Source organism: Triticum aestivum, chromosome 2A (genome assembly GCF_018294505.1).
Source record: "Triticum aestivum cultivar Chinese Spring chromosome 2A, IWGSC CS RefSeq v2.1, whole genome shotgun sequence".
Taxonomy (NCBI): Eukaryota; Viridiplantae; Streptophyta; class Magnoliopsida; order Poales; family Poaceae; genus Triticum; species Triticum aestivum.
Window position 1 is genome coordinate 687,822,424 of NC_057797.1, and position 17,574 is coordinate 687,839,997.

Consider the following 17,574-nt stretch of genomic DNA (forward strand, 5'->3'; position numbering starts at 1 on the left):
CAACAAATATATCTCTACTCCTAATGGAGCAGTTGGTAGGATTGCGTCCATGGTTTTTTTTCGTCCCACCATTTTCGTTCGGTTTATTTTCATCTGGTTTATTTTCGTCCCACCTCCGACTGTCATATCCTCATGTTGGTTTTTTTACCCTCCCAATAAAAACTTTCCTAACCTTTTCAAACATTCCAAACTAAACATGTTACAAATAGGCAGGATCCGATAACACTTATCAAACAATAATCATAGCAATCAATTCCAAATCCTAATTTTCCTAAATTGTCGATCCTCGCCTTTTCTAACAACAAATATATGCAGCAGCGTGGGAAGGCAGTGCCGTGGCGAATTTTATTCCGTCGACCAGTTTCCTTTAGTTCAACGGGACGACACTCTATCTTCTTCATCCTCGACCCCGGCCTCTTCGGACGTCAATGTGATGTCGTCGCTGGACAGAGTGACGTGCTGCTACTCGCCGGCCAATGACAGCTCTGTTCTTAGTGGGAACCCCGCCCACTGCGTCCTGGGCGGTCGTCCCGCCCCCGCGCACTGCCATGGTTATCATCTTCAACACGATACTCGTCGCCCTCGTCCCTCTCGTTTCATGCTCGCCTATCTCGCTGCTCGTTGCCTCTCAGCGGCGGCTACCCTAGCGGCAGTTGCGGAGGAGATGGATCCTCAATCCTCACCCGCCTCAAAATAGGCTCGGCGCCCTCCTCGTGATTTGTGGCGGCGGCCGCGGCACTGCCTTCCCACGCCATTGAAGAGGCCCCCAGGGCGGTCGAACACGCCTTTAGAGTCCTTCCGAAGGCACAGCTTGTCGGGGCAGCGGCGTGGGCAGCATGGCCGTCGTCTGGTTCAGGTGCGACCTCCGGCTGCTGGACAATCAGGCGCTGGAGTGCGCGTTGGTGGCCTCTGGCACGGTCTTCACCAACGACAGGGGCTCGCTGACGCTGCAGTGCTGCAAGGCGGTGGTCGGGGTGATCTGCACCAGCGTCGACTGTGTGTGCCTCATCCTCACCGGCAACATGGCCTTTGGCCTCCCCATCAACAACCGCACTGTCGCCATCTCCCTTCCCAAGATCTGCAAGTCACTCTCCGTCCCGCTCGTTTGTAGAGGTTGGTTTATACTTACAACAATTTATTTTCATTCAAAACATCTACGTCTGATTAACGAAAAAAGTCTTTGCCCATTCCATGCTTGTGATGTGCAGATACAGCGGCGCAGATCCCAGCTCCAGATTTCTTAAATTCTCCTTTGTCGACCTTGCCTTGACATCGCCACAGTACTGACCACGGACTGTACATTAATATTACTATAGTGAATTAACTTGCAGGGCCTACTGCCTTCGCTCCGACACTGCCTCCTCTGCATAAGTATCTTCAATGGCCTTCTAATAGTACCATATCCATATCGAAGTTGCACACTCATTTGGTCTGAATAAATGTCTCACAATTCTTCCACACTATTGCCGCCGGTGGATGAGAAGGCGCCACCGCCGTCAGTGGAATCGACGCCGATCGTGCAGGGGAAGAGCCAGGTGGTGGTGCCCATCATACGTTGGTAGATATGTTTTTGCAAATCTCTGTTACAATTGGTAGTGTTTGACGTATGTATGTAGTTAAAGAAGTAAATGCTTTCCATGGAGGAGAGAGTGCAGCTCTGTGAAGAGTTCATGAATACTTCTGAAAGAATGAGCAGCGAACAGTCTATAAAACGACTTGAAACGGTATGCTTGGTCCAGACTACAACAGTTTGTTGGCTTGCTTCGGACAGTCTTTCGCTGTGCTATACTATTTGTGAAGAGGTAATATTTTGTGTTGGCTGCACACATCATCAGCTCGCCTATGCTAAATATCCAGTTATTTTGCAGGTAAAGACATATGATAAGCAAAGAGGGATAAAATGATTCCACATACTGGTTAGTGTGCCTTTTCTAGCCCAATTCCATGTTTGAAGCCTTCTATATGGAATGCTCTAATTCATAATGAACTGCTATTCCTGACATGACAATGGTTTTAGGGTATTATTTGAACTGATATGGAGGGACTACTTCAGATTTCTTTTCATTAAAATATGGGAACTCCATTTTCTTGCAAGGTAAATAAGATACAATTGTATCATTTTGATTTTTTTCCGCACATGTATATTACGAAAAGGATGCAGAGATGTTTTTCTTCTTCTGTGATCTCCTGCGATCGTCGATTCTAAAAGAATTCTCCTGTGATCATTGCTAATTGTTATTTATTTTCAAAACTTTGGGTCATCGATTTAATTGCCAATAGTTATTCTTCGAATTTACTGTTCAATCAAAGACATTTGTGATTCAGAATATCGAGAGTATAGAGGGTTAGAGCTCAGAAGTACTAGCAGACTGTGAATGTATTCAGTCAAACTTATGTTATTTATTTATCTTCTTACATGTCTGTGAGGGTAACCATAGCATCTACATTGCATTATGCCTGAAACTGAGAGCTTTGGGACAGTGATATGCTCGATTGGACAAGTAGATACAAAGATATCGATCAGTGGTGGTCAATAGCAAGTAAGAGAAATGTTAGATACATCCACACTCTTTCTTGACCTATATGGCCAGTCCTCCTCTTGCCTACCTTGCTCTCTTGGTAGCAATAGGAGATGTTGATGTTCCACGGAATTGCTAATCCAGTCTCCAATGTTTAATGTTTGATCTGCTTGTTATTGATCTAAGAGAAAATGGATTCTAAAGGTTTGATGTGATGTATCTCTAACAAATTGTGACAAAATCAATACCTTGCACAGGCAATTACTCTTATATAGTTTGACGCTTTAAAAATTGTAGAGTCCGCAACTCTCTTTAAATTGCACATGATGCAATAAGAAAAAAAAACATCTTGAGTATCATGCCCAGGTACAATTTTAATGCCTATAGCTGTATTTTGTTCACCAATGAACCAACAGTTCAGTGACGTCTTCAGAGTGTTGGCGCTCTGCCTTGTCACCAGCAGCAGCACAAGCAACGATGTGGACGGCTTTGTTGGGACAAAGGAATATGGTCCTGTGAAGGTAAGCTTCGATTTGATTCACGAGCTCGTACCTCTGATCCAGCGGCACATCATACGTGTACGTTTGATTCACGAGCGGACGAGCCCCTGATGAAGTTGTTGAGCAAGCCTCTGATCGATGTTTGTGTCTATATATATGTGCACATAGTGCGATGCTAAATAATGATTTTTTAGATTTTTTATGTTTAAGTGCATGTTACAAGCCTGAAGTCAAAACTCAACCAAACGTTGTACCCTAGATAGAGTATAATCCCAAGGATTATTACAAGGGTGTTTTGACCATATCATCATTTTTTCTAACACGCATGTGTACAAGAAATAAATGATTCTCTTTTTAATTATTCATCTTTCAAGAATTATAAAAACATTGATTTTCAATATTCAAACTAAAATAAGTTTCGGTTTCAGCAAATTCATATCAAATTGTTCTTTAGTACTGCATGTTTCTATTTTGTTAGCATAATCTATATTATGCTACTAAGACGCAATGTTTGAAATTGCCTTTTGGCCGTTAGATCAGAACTAATTTTGTTTCTCTTCATGTCGAACTAAAACTGAGCAGGGTGTGTGCCCGGTTGAAAGAATAAAGAAAAGCAATGTTTCCTCATGCTGCAAATATACCTCAAAACTTTCTCATTTTTGTTTACAATGGACAAAACACATCTTAGATTTGTGAGCTGCTTCCTACGTTCATATTTATTGAACTATATGCAATTTTTCAGTTGGAGCTGTCTTATTTGTTATCGTTATTCTAGGAATGGAAAATGATACATTTAAAAAAATGTAGTACCACCCATCATACGTCCTACAAACTAGATATAATTTCCCTGGTAGGTAGGATGTTAATTTTCTGGTTATGCTAGCTAGCATATGTGCCAACAGAAAAATGTTGATTAATTTCAATCTTGCAAACATACAAATGCTTGAGCAGCTAACTAATCTCTAGAGGAAGGTATGCTTTTAGCAGAATAAATTTGATCATAATTTTTACTCATAAAATGTCTCTTAGAATTTTGTTCAGATATTAAATTTTCTGTTATGAACACACTGAACAAGGAACAGATGTCATCTGAAGCAAATAGGTATTTTTGAAATAATTTAAGTTCCCTTTCCCTATTAATTAGCTTGTTGAGTTCTTTTCCTTGATAAGATAAATGAACTTAATTTTCTATAACCTAATTTAACAGTGGGAGTCTCTACTGCTGTCATTTCTAAAAAAAAAAGAAATGAACTTAATTATGATAGTGTTTGTGCACACTTGCTGGAAATTAGATACTGCACAGGGCATCCATGTCAATCTCTTGTTTGAAGTTAGGGCCATTTGTACGTACTTTTGGATGCACGTGCTGTTTTGAACCCATAAACTTAATGTTGTGCTTGTAGTGTTGGTTCTATATTTCAATTTGTGGAACAATACCCCATCATCCACAAACAATAATTTGTAGATTAATATTCTGCTGGTTAAGAAAATGGACTTTCTAGTTTATGATTTCCGTCGATTGAATGTACATCCTGATTAGTGTTTCAATCTAAGAATTTGTAAGAAAATGTTCAACTTAAGGGAATGCGCATTTTTTCTGTTTCTATGTATCTGGTTTGATTAGCACCTGGAATCATGTTGAGGTGTCTTTATACTTGGTTTTGGAGTTCATGCTCTAAAATGAACTGATATGCTTGTTAATAGTCCAACTTGCTTTTCCTAATAGTCAATTTCTTCATCATGAACAGATATTGCATGGTGCAGCTGCAACATGCAACATTTTTATCTGATTTTTAGATAACATCACAATGCCTTTTCATGTCAATTTACTATACATGTTTGTCTGCATAACTAGAGGCCGATCTTGCTTCGCAGGACTCAACTCCGCCGGCCTCATCATCCTTTTTCGTCACCGTGGTCGTCAATGTCAAAGGTACTGGACAAAGGCATGGACAAAGGAGGCGGTGAGGCGATGGCTCGCAGCGAGGGAAGCACCGCAGATCCACACTCGACCCCACACCTCCACCAACCGCTGCTTTGTCTATTAGTAAGCAAGAAATGGAAGCATCCTTCTAAATAAGATATTATCTATCTTGAGACTGGAACTGCATCCTTCTAAGTAAGATATTAGCAATCAACAAAAAATGCCAACAATACTTTTGAAAACTAAAAAAAATCTTGCCATATTGTTATAAGGAATCAGAAAAAGAGGCGAAAGGATCACATGATATATATCATTTCGTATACCATGGACGTAAGAACACAATGTGGTGGTCGCCCTCTGCTACGACAGTGTGCATTCCTTGGCATCGGGAATCGGCTTTGGACACATAGGAGGAGGCGAGCGACACTGTGTGTGTGTGGGGGGGGGGGGGGAGACTATGGTGAGAAGAAGGGACATGCCGAATGTCGTGGTATCGAGGGAATACAACACTGGCGGCGGCGACGCCATAGCGAGGAGAGCAAGCCGGGGGAATGACAAGTGAGTGAGAGTGTTTTGTAATGTGATGATAGAGCGAGAGTGTTTTGTAGTGTGATGATAGAGCGAGAGAGTGAATTGCTTTTTTGAAGATAAGAATAAAAGGATTAGATGTTTGCATTTTTTATAGGGAGAAGCACTTCTTTGCTATGAGAGAAATGTCACATACTTTTTTGTATTAGTGCAAAATATCACATACCCTAACAAAGTCATTTCTAACAAGGATTGAGATGCGACTCACTCAACTAAAAAGCACAATGCCACTCACTCCCGACTAAAACGGTCACGTGCTCGCATTTAGCAACCGACCTATTGTATATGGAGCTTTTTTTTAATGTGTTTATTGTTGACTTTAGATTAGAGATGAAACTTCATGCCTTCAGATGATGCTTTGAAAATTTCGATTGACAAAGCTTTATGATGGACTGGACTGAAAACTTGTTGAGTTTTACAAAATGGGAAGAGATGCATACAAATAATTGTTCTTTGTATATCTCTTGCACGTATTTCTATATATTTTTAGTTTTGCAGATGAGAGGGATGGAGATGGACAAGAGTAATACATTAAAAGGGTATCGAGGCGATGTCGTTGCAAGAGGCCAAAAATTCATAGAGTTTTATACAGCCATACATGTATATATATGCAATCAGAACAAAATGGGAATGCCCGTGGCAACGCACGGGCATTCTACTAGTATATATTAAGATATAGTCCACCAGGTTGAGATCACGAAAATTCACTCTCGATGGAAGTCAAACCCCGGTCTGCAAGGATGCACCAATGTCCTACCGCTAGAGATGAGCGAGTAGGGAAGGGGGAGGGAGGGGGGGAGACTACATTTTGGACCATCGTGCGTTGGCAGGGATTTTGGTCTCCCGCCATCTCCATGCCGATTTCCCCTGCACCGCCGCGTATGTCGTGCCCCCTTTTGCGCTCAATTTAGCACGACTAGTTGGGAACAACATATTCGAACATTCCTAGTGAGCTGGGCTTTGGGCTGCTTTAAGCTTTGTGCGCGTGTGGACCAGCACATCCTATATAATCAGAGTGAATTTCTGTGCATCCGGCGAGCCTGTTGAGAAATGCAGGAAACCAAACACGTCCAAGCGGATCCTCGTTGTTCAGTGTGACATCACTAATTTGACCGGTAGTAGGATGCATCTTTGGTGTCGTGCCAGCGTGTTTGCCTGGCCAGGTTCTCGAGCCGTGCCATTCGTCAAGCATAAACAAAAGTTGCACATTGCATTCTTTCTCTGAAAAACCCCGGTAGTCGGTAACCGCCATCCAATCAAGCATATAGTAAGATAGTAATGCTCCCATCCCTCCAAAAAAATACTCCCAAGCAGGAGAGTGCCAAGCCAAACAACTGTGGTTGCAGTACTAGCGACAAGATGCAAAACGTTGGAAATACCATTTCAGGGATTTGACCAAGTACTAGTAAGCCGCACCAAACCAGCGCCATTTTCCTCGCCACGCGTGTTGCTTTGCCCAGGTCCAAGTGTGATTAGAATTGGCCAGCTCCGCGTCCTGCCTCGCTCTTCATTCCTTCATCTCCACCGCCGGGCGCCGCTCATCTTCCACTTCCAGGGGGGCAGCACCGCAGCGGAGAACGCCACGAACTGAAGCACATCACCGGGATCGGAAAAAGGTCGGTCTTTTGCCGTTTTGGCCGGGGGCAGAGGAGGGAGGAGATGGCCAAGGGGGAGAGGGAGGGGCGGCTCCCCCTCTTGCTGCTGCTGCTCGTCTTGTGCCTCTTGGCGCAGTCCAGGATCGCCGCCGCCGCCACCCACCCACAGGATGGTATGTATGTTTGCTAAGCTTTTCTCCTTCCCCTTCTCCGAACTTCGGGGAGGAGGAAAGGTTTATTCAGACTGCGCCGGAAAATATGCTTGGTTGTTTGGAGGTTCAGTTTTGGTCTTCGGGTGAGCTAGGAATAGGAAATCTTGTAATCCATGATTCCAGATGCTGTGAAATTTTCTGCTGGGATCATTTTCCCAACAGATTGTTCACTTGCAACTTGTTACAGAATAATCTATTTACTACTACTTACTAGCAAATTTCAGTTAACCAACCTCTTTATTTATTAGTAAAAGAGTATCCACTTCCAGTAGTTGGTTCACAAGTCCCTGTCTCTCTCTCTCTCTCTCCTGCCTTTGCAGCGGCTGCTCTCAAATCCTTGATGAGGAAATGGTCAAATGTGCCTGCTAGCTGGAGGAAGAAATCGAACGATCCTTGCGGCGACAGATGGGATGGAATCGAATGCAATGGTGCCAACTCAAGGGTTACATCACTGTGAGCACAATTGACACCACCATTTGTTAGGAGCTAGCTGTTCAAGATCCTTATGTTTTGATTTACCCTCTTCAATGTGGCAGAAATCTTTTTGGCATGAACATGAAAGGCACTCTCAGTGATGATATAGGAAGCCTGACTGAGCTTAGGGTCCTGTGAGTGTTTCCATTATGTTGTTTTTCCTTTTGAGAACTAAAAATGGCTATATGCAGCCATTGATGCAGAGGCCAGGGGTCAACCCTCCTTCTCGAAAAAAATTACTAGTACAAAGTTAATCACTGACTGATGAATGCACTGCAGGGATTTATCCTCAAATAAAGACCTAGGCGGTCCACTTACACCTGCCATTGGGAAATTAGTTCAGCTTATAAATTTGTAAGTTACAACAGTTTCCATTATTGTACAAAGAGGCGGTAGGCCTATGAACTGTATAATCTTGTGTCTCCACCTGAGTTACTGACTTACCATCTTCCATGTATAGAGCATTAATAGGTTGCAGTTTCAGCGGTACTGTTCCAAGTGAACTAGGCAACCTGGCACAACTCGAATTCTTGTAAGATTCTGGTTGTTCTTTTGAAAAAATATGTCATAGTTTTGTTTGCAAGAATTCCCTATTTGGTGGATCTTAGTGTGGTTCCATAACTCGATGTCCTTCCGCAGCGGTCTGAACTCAAACCAATTCACGGGCAGAATCCCGCCCTCACTGGGCAAGCTCTCCAAGGTTAAATGGCTGGACCTAGCTGATAACAAGTTAACCGGACTTCTCCCAAACTCAAGGGACAATGGTGCTGGATTGGACCAGCTTCTTAATGCAGAGCACTTGTAAGTGTCACCTAACATCAGTTTCTTGTTAATCATATGTGTCGTCTGTCTATCACTCATTCATAGGCCGCTCTGCCTTTTGTAGCCATCTTAACCAGAATTCTCTAGAAGGTCCTATCCCAGAATATATGTTCAACTCCAGCATGAACCTCAAGCATATGTAAGTTCAGATATAGCCTTTCACCCTGTATCATTTGGACCATAATTTGTCTGACAATGGTTTGTTGTGTCTAGACTTCTGGACAGGAACAATTTGAGTGGAACTATCCCATCATCTATTGGGCTAATCCCAACACTTGAAGTACTGTAAGTGTTCACACAGCTTGCTTCAGAATTACTTTGGGGAGTTAGCGTTTTTGCGGCAAGCTAATTATTTGATGTGCTTTTGGAATACAGTCGTCTAAATAACAATAACTTCACAGGCCGAGTTCCGGCTATGAATAACCTGACTAAGCTCCATGTTCTGTAAGTTGCCGTACCCACCATTCCCATCTTATTTGATGCTACTCTTGCATACTTAGATGAGATAAGCACTAATATATCACTTGTATTTTTTGTTGGAAATCTCAGAATGCTGTCAAATAACAAGCTAAGTGGACCAATGCCGAATTTGACTGATATGAATGGTCTTGGAAATGTGTAAGAAATTAGTGTGATCTTAATCAGCATTATTTACAAACTCTCATTCAATATCATTGACAAGGGATACGGCGCTATATGCACAGGGATCTAAGCAATAACAGCTTCACGCCTTCTGGTGTTCCAAGTTGGTTTACAGAATTGCCCGGATTAATGACCCTGTAAGTTACAGTGCTATCTGAATTCAATAGTTAAGATGCAGTTTAAGAGAAGCAAATGATGGACTCTTTCGTTTTGCCGTGCAGTACAATGCAGTCGGTTGGGATTTCTGGGAAACTACCACAGAAGCTTTTCGGCTTGCGTGATTTGCAACATGTGTAAGACAATACAACAACCATAGGACCTCTACCTTGCACATTATTTATCGAAATGCACTAACTAGTCAATCGTACGGCAGAATATTGAATGATAATGAACTGAATGATACGCTTGACATGGGCAATAACATCAACGATGGACTAGACCTTGTCGACTTGCGGAACAACAAAATTACCTCAGTTACAGTGTACAGCAGCCTTGACAGCAAGCTTCTCAAGTGAGTATTGTTGGCGGTTGCTCATTTGAGACTTATTTTTTGACAAAGAAATGTGTTCCATTTCCTTCAAATTTTTACTCTATTATCCTGCTGCTCTGTTCTTGCCAGGCTTGAAGGAAACCCACTCTGCACCGACTCTCTTCTGTCAAACACGCTGCTCTGCACCGACCAGCTAGCCGAATTTCCAATCATGCTACCCTTCTCTGATGTACAGTGTCCACATCCATTTGTTGAAACCATATTCTTCCGTTCTCCTTCCTTTGGCGATGTCAGAAAGTTCCTTCCTGAACTGCACGACAACCTGTCGAGAACAGTGAGCAGTTGTACCCCGAACAAGCTAGGTTTGGTACCATACGTTGATGACGTGTACCTGAAAGTGGACATCAAGGCGTGCCCAGTAAACCAGAAGAGGTTCAATTATTCTCAGGTGCTCAACTGCTTTAATCTGACACTTCAGACTTACAAGCCACCGGAGAACTTTGGACCTTACTATGTGAAATCACATCCTTATCCGTTCCACGACAAAGGTGATTTATGGAGCCTGATCCGGTTCTTGCGGTGAAGTTTGTTAGGCTGGCATATTGATTTGTGCTGATGTTTAGCTGTTGATGTATTGCAGCTTCTCGAGCTATTTTGATTGGTGTCGTGACTGGCTCTGTTCTTTTGGTTGTCGGGCTCGCGCTGATTGGACTTTACGCCGTGCGCCAAAAGAAACGGGCTAAGATGCTTGTCTCCCAGAATAATCCTTTTGGTACCTCATACATTTCATACAGATTAAATCATACTCCCACCGTCCCGAATTACTTGTCACATTTTAGTTTTAGACACATCCGTATCTAGACAAATCTAAGACAAGTAATTTTGGACGGAGGTAATATTATGTTGTTTTATCTCCCTTTTGATCTAAATGTTTATATTTTTCAGCTTCATGGGGATCAACGCCGGAAGATATTGGTGAAGCGCCAAAACTCAAGAGCGCTAGAGCCTTCACACTGGAAGAGCTCAAGCTTAGCACAAACGACTTCAAACAAATCAATGCAATTGGAGAAGGAGGCTATGGAACGGTAATTAAGCAACAATCTTTTCGACAACTTAAGGTTCTTATCATCTTTAGGAGTTAGGACAGTTCTATAAATGTTGTTTTCCGATGGGAACAGGTGTACCGAGGAAAACTTCTGGATGGACAGCTCATAGCCATCAAGAGGTCCAAGCAAGGGTCCATGCAGGGTGGGCTTGAGTTCAAGACAGAAATCGAGCTCCTTTCGAGGGTGCATCACAACAACTTGGTTGGGCTAGTTGGTTTCTGCTTCGAGAAGGGCGAAAAGATGCTGGTTTACGAGTTCATATCCAATGGAACTCTAAGTGAGGCGTTATATGGTAAGTTAACATGTTCTTCCATCTGATTGTCAGAAGTAACTTCTATTTATATGAGGCGTGTTCCTTTTTTGGCCAACTTCCAGAATCAAGCAGTAGATATATATTGTGGCACAGTTCTTCCAAATCTAAATATCTTTCCTTCATGATTATCAGCTGGACTGATCACAATGGCTCACTGTAGGTATGAAAGGAGTACAATTGGATTGGAGTATGAGACTTCAAATAGCTCTAGATTCAGCTAGAGGGCTAGCTTACCTCCATGACCATGCCAATCCTCCAATCATTCATAGAGATATCAAGTCCACCAACATTCTCCTTGATTCGAAGATGACCGCAAAGGTTGCAGATTTTGGCCTCTCCTTGTTGGTATCAGACAGCGAGGAAGGCGAGCTGTGCACAAATGTCAAGGGAACACTGGTAGGCTTGCCCTTCTGTATAAAATTAAATGTTTCTCGGTATCAACCATGCCATATCATGCAGATCATGCTTACCATTTCAGTTCTAAGCTTAAACACTTGTCGTCAATGCAGGGTTACCTAGATCCAGAGTACTACATGACGCAGCAACTTACGGCGAAGAGCGATGTCTACAGCTTCGGCGTGGTACTACTAGAGCTCATAGTAGCCAATCCACCTATATACGAGAAGAAGTACATTGTCCGTGAGGTGAAGACGGCACTAGACATGGAAGACACCATGTACTGTGGGCTGAAGGATGTGATGGACCCAGTTCTCTACAAAATGGGGGGCCTCCTAGGATTCCCAAGGTTTGTGACGATGGCACTGCAATGCGTGGAGGAGGTGGGACCTGACCGCCCGAAGATGAACAATGTGGTGAGGGAGATCGAGATGATAATGCAGGACAACGGGCTCACACCCGGTTCGATGTCGGCAAGCTCGTCGTTCAGCGTGGACTCGACAACAAGGACGTTTGCACCAAGGTATCCGTACTCCAGCACATCGACGCCGTCCACGACGTATCAGATGGACAGCAGGGCCTTTGAGTACAGTGGGGGTTTCCCTTCTCAGGGCAGCTTGAAGAACAGGAACACATCCCCTAAACCTCGAAGCTCCCGGGAACGGGGGCTTCCTGGTTGATCGAGGCTGCTGGGTGTGCGGTGGGCCCCATTTGTATGTGTTTACTACGCTGTTGTTGACTCCTTGGTCGGTCGTTTTTTTTATTCGTGTCAGTTGTGTATTACCTTCTCATGGCAGCTTGAAGAACAGGAGCAAATAGGAACTAAGACCTTTTCTAAAAAAAAAATAGGAACTAAGAAGGCATGTTCTTAGGTGTATGTACACAGGATGATAGGCTTTTAGACTTTAGCAGAATATCAGATTGTGCAAATTGCAGAGAGAAACTGGAGAGTGCATACTTAACATGTATAGGATTCAGGAATGCACTCATAGTACACTGCACATGGTTGGTAAAATTAAAAGTCTGGTATTGAAAATAATGGAGTGGCCAACGAATTTGCGTGGCTATATTTGTTGTTATTGAACTTATTACAATACATCTTATTAATTGAAGGATCATTTGAGGCTATCCCATATTCACATGAAAGATGTTTTGTACAAGAAATTGTTGGATTATGGATGGGCTTAGGCCCATATAAGACGCTAATCCCTGGTTAATCTTGAGGGCCATGTATGAGATGACAGGTGGTGGGAAGTTTAGTCCCACCTTGCTAGTTGAGAAGAGCTGAGACCCTCTTTATAAAGGTTGCTCTACCACTTGTCATTGGGAGCTTGGGAAGAGGAGTGGTACACACGCGCTTCTCCTCCGCCGCGGGTTGCGGTAATGAAGGGATTAATTAACGAGTCGCTAATAGGTGGGGCCACTATCCGAGACGTTGGACTGTGGGCTGACTTGCGTTCCCGAGATTCGTCGACTTCGTTCGCGGGTGTGCGACCCTTCTCCGGGAATAACGACTCCCTTCCCGGGAGTGTGTCGACTCGGTCATGGGCCCCGACGATCGTGTGCACGGCTGGTCGGGAGAGCAGGTTCCGGAACCCTGTCATTCGAGATCCTGCCCGGGAGAACGACAATAAGGTTTTTGGGGAGCGTCTCGACGCGACTGCTCCCGATCCGTCCCCAACTCCGTCCACCTCTGCTTCCACTACCTCCCCTGTATCGACTCCATGGCCGATGACGCCACCGCCAAGAAGAAGGCCACGAATGACGCTGAGGCAGCTGTTGCCGCCGCCGCGTTGGCCTGGCCAACCGGAGGGTATGATCTGTTCATCCCTCGTTTACTCGTACTTGTGCTAGCCGTATATGTGCTGCTCATAGATGGTTCGCTTCTATGTTCTGTACGTGCTAGTATGCTTAGGTATAGCTATGAGATGCATACCTTTTATACCATGCTTACTGTTTACTCGTGGATTAGTCTAATCGGAAAAGTGCTAATATTTCCAACAGAAAATTCCTAACCTGTCCCCGGTTTACTGCCCGGCGTCACACTCACACGGTGGGGCGGGCGAACACCGGCAGCGCCGGGATTCATCTCCTAGGGTATTTCTTCTCCAGCCGCTCTCCCTCGCCACCGCCGGATACCGCTACCGTGCAAACCGTGTGTGGCCAATGGTGGTGGCAGGGCTTCGGAAGGTGATGTGGTTCTTGTTGACATTTCATCAAACACCTTGTTTGCATACACGAACATACGTACATTGTAAGTAGTCGTCAAGCATTTGGTAGGTACATAATTGCAAGAACCCAATGACCACAATACTAATACACTAGGATTATCTACATACTTTACTTTATTGATTTGCCATGCTTTATGCTCCCATTAGCAACCTTTTATTTTTAGCATAGCCATCTCAAGTCTTGCAGATACCAAACTAGTCAATTCACCCGAGACTAGTGACGCCTGAGCACTCGTCATAACACTAATACTTTCAGTAAATTGTGTTTCAATCAGTCCTATGCAGTTGCAGGACATCATCTGTCGACAAGCATTTTTGCAAGTGAAAAGTGTTGAGCCTGCGCCGTGGAAGCACCGAAATCGACCCCTAAATACGTCATCGTCGTCGCGAAGGCTCCTCCCGTAAAGTACGTTTTAAGCAGAGAAACACGTCTCTGCGGGTTTTCATCTTCTTCCCAGCCGAACGGCGGCGTGCACCCAGCAAACCCAACCCCACCCGTCGTCCGCGCCCACCACGCGAGCTTCACTCCCCCCCGTCTCCTCCATGGGAGTCTTGCCATGGAACTGCCGCTGCGGACTCAACCCCACCCCCAGCAAGAACAGGGGTGCGCCCGCGCGTCCTCCTCCTCCTGGTACAGCCTCAATTCCCTTCACCATTTCTCTGCTCGCTGCTTCTCTCAATCTGAGCTGTCCTAATATTCTCACCATTTCCTGATTCCCCCCCTCCAATGCTGTTTTTCGTTGCCTGATGCTCCCTGTTCTTCAGCTGCCCGAGGCAGGAGATCCAAATACACGGGACAATCTGTGGTAAGAAGCTCAGAGAAGAATTTCTGCAAATTTTCAGTTCAGTTATCCTCAAGAAAAATCACCCACTTTGTGCAATTGTTTCTCCTGTGGTACTTGCACGAAGATCTAGACTTACTCACTTACCTTCATAAGTTCACAGTAGAATTTAATTGAGCAAGACAGCAAAAAAGAAAATGATTTCAGAATTAGAGGTGTATATATTCTGCAATCTGTACTCTGCAGTATATCCTCTGAAGATATTAGACTCATCACCGGCCGATGCATAGTTCTGAACTTTGTCTTTCATCCATATAAAGGGTCATACCGTATAGCCGAGATAACGGCCAAATTTATGAGTTCAATCAGGTTTATAAATTCAGTTTCCGTTGGTCCATGTTTGCAGAGAGCAATGCCTATGCGCGTGCTGACAGTCGGCAAGAAGAGGTCTCAGGGGACACAACTTCTTGTTGAAGAGTACAAAGAGAAGCTCGGTCACTACTGCGACGTTGAGGACACCCTTATCAAGTCCAACCCAAAACTTACAAGGTATGACATGTTGTATGATGCTATGAACATTGTGGTCAATGCATCCCCAGAGGCTATTTCTCACTCTTCTATGGTTACCTAGTACATGCTCCCTATCACTATATTGTTTTACTGTACCGTGAGATTTTCTGCTGTTGGTGGACTGGCTTTCAACTGGTAAATTTACACCTCATTGGAAACTGTGAACTTCTTATTCTGCTGTTTGTTTGATTGTTCCTGACGAATTTGATTGTTGATGCTGGCCCCTGATATTCTGTTGTTTCCACTTTTCAGCGATGTTAAGGTGCAAATTGAAGCAGAAGACGCGTCTATGATGCAGCAGCTCAAGGCTGAAGATTTTGTATGTTTCGGTGCTTTCTTGTATTTACCTGATAAATACCTCACCCATCCATTAGGTTCTAGCAGTCTAATTGTTCTGATGTTAGTGTGCATGATTAGGTTGTTGTGTTGGATGAAAACGGGAAGGATGTCATATCTGAGCAGATAGCTGATCTCATTGGGGATGCTGGCAACACGGTATGCTCTGCACTTCAGTTAATCCGATATTCAGTAGCCAACTACTTAGTTTTAAAGTTCAAGCTGCTGAAAATTTCTTGGGAGATTTTTTTTTGTGTTTGAAAAAATATTGGGAGAACATACTCGCTGATAATATGTTTGTCCAAATGTTTTAGGGATCGTCAAGGCTCACATTTTGTATTGGCGGGCCATATGGTCTTGGAATACAAGTACGAGAGCGAGCTGATGCAACAATTAGGCTATCCTCACTGGTTTTGAACCACCAAGTCGCTTTAATAGTTTTAATGGAGCAGCTCTACAGGTGAACAACGAGCCTCTGCAACGTAGTGATGCCATTTCTGCGTTTGAACATACTTTCTTAATTTTCCACGTCAACGCTAGTGATATAGCATGTAGAATCAACGCAGCGTCGGTGTAACACAGGTAAATCTTGGTTGGCACGCATATTTATCAGTGCCAGCAAATGTTTGCTGCTAATTGTGATATCAATCAATTGTTCATTCGGTGTCATAATTTTGCAGGGCGTGGACAATCATCAAAGGACAGAAGTATCATCACTAGATTTGAGTTGCAATGGCATCATCTGGTGCTCTTTGCACGCGCGGCCTCCCAATTCGACCACCTGATCCGCTGTAGGCGGTTTTTTGCTTCTCTAGTATTTTGTTAGACTAGTAAACGTGTACGTGCAAATGCACGTCTTTACCAATATATATTTTGTAATTTAACGTGTCATAATGCAAGAATCAAATTTATATACCATTTCAACCACACCAATTATCATCAAATTAGAGTATTTATCTTGAAAAATTGATGTGAAGTGCATTATTCATAATTCGGAATGTATTCTAGGAAAACCAATTCATTTAAGAGTAAAATACACTGGCGGACCTAAAAGTATTCCAAGTGTGTCAAGTAGGTCCTACAAATTTGAAAACGCACATCTAGGTCCTATATGTTTGTAAGTCGTTCACCGCGGGTCCTTTCCGCGTCTGACTAGGTTGCGTGGCCCGTTGACCCACGCCACATAGGCAATATTTTGCCAGAACCCCCCGGTAGGCTTCTCCTTCTCACTTGTGGTCCCTCTTCTTTTCTTCTTCCCAGGTATGTATGCCAGGAGCACTCGATGTTATATGGCACATTGTTGGGCGACCGCAGAAAGCACGCAAAAGGTAAGACTGATCGAGATCGTGGTGTGTCGGTTCTTTCAGTTATAGCCAGAGAACACCGGCAAGTATGCCGTCCAGGCAAACATGTAAGCACGGTGATGAGCCGCAACAGGGCGTGAGGAGAAAAGAAGACGGGCCACAAGTGGGAAGGAGAAACCTACCAGGTGGTGTGAGTGAAGTCTACTTGAGGTTGTAGAGCTCGTCGCAAATGAGCCCTCACCTCTAAATCCCTGAAATTTATACACTGTATTGTTGACATCAGATTTTGGCACGGTCAAAAACATAATTAAGAAGGCCTCAAACGAAAAAGCGCTCAAAGTGAGAAAGTTCTGTATCGTCAAAAGGATAAACTTTGATATCTAGGTCATAGCCATCTAATCTCATCTCTAAGGCCGAAATTGTGTTTGAAGTACTGAGATTTTGTAACCAGAACACTATTCGGCTGATGACGCCCCCAAGATGGCTTCATATGAAAAACTGATCTACACGAATTGTCTTCGTCCCGCCGAAATGATCGATTTTGATATAAATATCATCCCAATCCAAGGTCTTATGCAAAAGTTAGAGGCCACACAGCGCGACCCTGGAGTTAACAGAATATGACGCCCGGGCCACACACATGTGACCAGGTCTGATGAGTTGCGTGAATAATTATCTGTTTTGTGCAAGCGATTTGGCCCTGAAGATAGTATTGAATCAAAAACATTTCAACACAAAAGTTGTTCGTCTCGTCAAAACGAGTAAATATG

At 43.8% G+C, this 17,574-nt stretch overlaps 2 protein-coding genes across 5 annotated transcripts; both read left to right on the forward strand.

Annotated features, from left to right (window-relative positions):
- Positions 1–6,965: 6,965 nt before the first annotated feature.
- LOC123190250 (leucine-rich repeat receptor protein kinase HPCA1) lies at positions 6,966–12,660 on the forward strand. The gene is made up of 19 exons (XM_044602859.1): positions 6,966–7,299; positions 7,659–7,791; positions 7,875–7,946; positions 8,092–8,166; positions 8,273–8,344; positions 8,452–8,613; positions 8,699–8,773; positions 8,848–8,919; positions 9,010–9,078; positions 9,184–9,252; positions 9,339–9,413; positions 9,498–9,569; positions 9,650–9,787; positions 9,896–10,314; positions 10,407–10,538; positions 10,712–10,851; positions 10,945–11,164; positions 11,346–11,581; positions 11,695–12,660. The coding sequence occupies exons 1-19, from the start codon at positions 7,191–7,193 to the stop codon at positions 12,259–12,261; spliced, it is 2,907 nt and encodes a 968-aa protein (XP_044458794.1). The 5' UTR covers positions 6,966–7,190; the 3' UTR covers positions 12,262–12,660.
- Positions 12,661–14,240: 1,580 nt separating this feature from the next.
- Positions 14,241–17,302, forward strand: LOC123185948 (putative RNA methyltransferase At5g10620). Of its 4 annotated transcripts, XR_006493530.1 has the most exons (8): positions 14,241–14,443; positions 14,578–14,618; positions 15,001–15,143; positions 15,417–15,483; positions 15,582–15,659; positions 15,815–15,960; positions 16,181–16,291; positions 16,761–16,899. XR_006493530.1 is itself a non-coding variant. In XM_044597752.1 (7 exons), exons 1-7 carry the CDS (start codon positions 14,356–14,358, stop codon positions 16,942–16,944), a joined length of 747 nt encoding a protein of 248 aa, XP_044453687.1. In that variant the 5' UTR covers positions 14,241–14,355; the 3' UTR covers positions 16,945–17,302. The 4 variants fall into 4 exon arrangements, 2 of the variants coding, with proteins under 2 accessions (XP_044453687.1, XP_044453688.1); XR_006493531.1 differs by lacking the exon at positions 16,761–16,899 and having other exon boundaries at positions 15,815–16,082; positions 16,181–16,384; XM_044597752.1 differs by lacking the exon at positions 16,181–16,291 and having other exon boundaries at positions 16,761–17,302.
- Positions 17,303–17,574: the final 272 nt, after the last annotated feature.

What these genes read in the sequence shown, in the direction of transcription:
- LOC123190250 (XM_044602859.1), top strand. Translation starts at nt 7,191, where the DNA reads ATGGCCAAGGGGGAGAGGGAGGGGCGGCTCCCCCTCTTGCTGCTGCTG. An exon ending in TTGCCCGGATTAATGACCCT is followed by an intron (nt 9,414 to 9,497) that starts GTAAGTTACAGT and finishes TTTGCCGTGCAG; the next exon opens with TACAATGCAGTCGGTTGGGA. An exon ending in GAGAAGGAGGCTATGGAACG is followed by an intron (nt 10,852 to 10,944) that starts GTAATTAAGCAA and finishes CGATGGGAACAG; the next exon opens with GTGTACCGAGGAAAACTTCT.
- LOC123185948 (XM_044597752.1), top strand. Translation starts at nt 14,356, where the DNA reads ATGGGAGTCTTGCCATGGAACTGCCGCTGCGGACTCAACCCCACCCCC. An exon ending in AATACACGGGACAATCTGTG is followed by an intron (nt 14,619 to 15,000) that starts GTAAGAAGCTCA and finishes CCATGTTTGCAG; the next exon opens with AGAGCAATGCCTATGCGCGT. An exon ending in TTGGGGATGCTGGCAACACG is followed by an intron (nt 15,660 to 15,814) that starts GTATGCTCTGCA and finishes CAAATGTTTTAG; the next exon opens with GGATCGTCAAGGCTCACATT.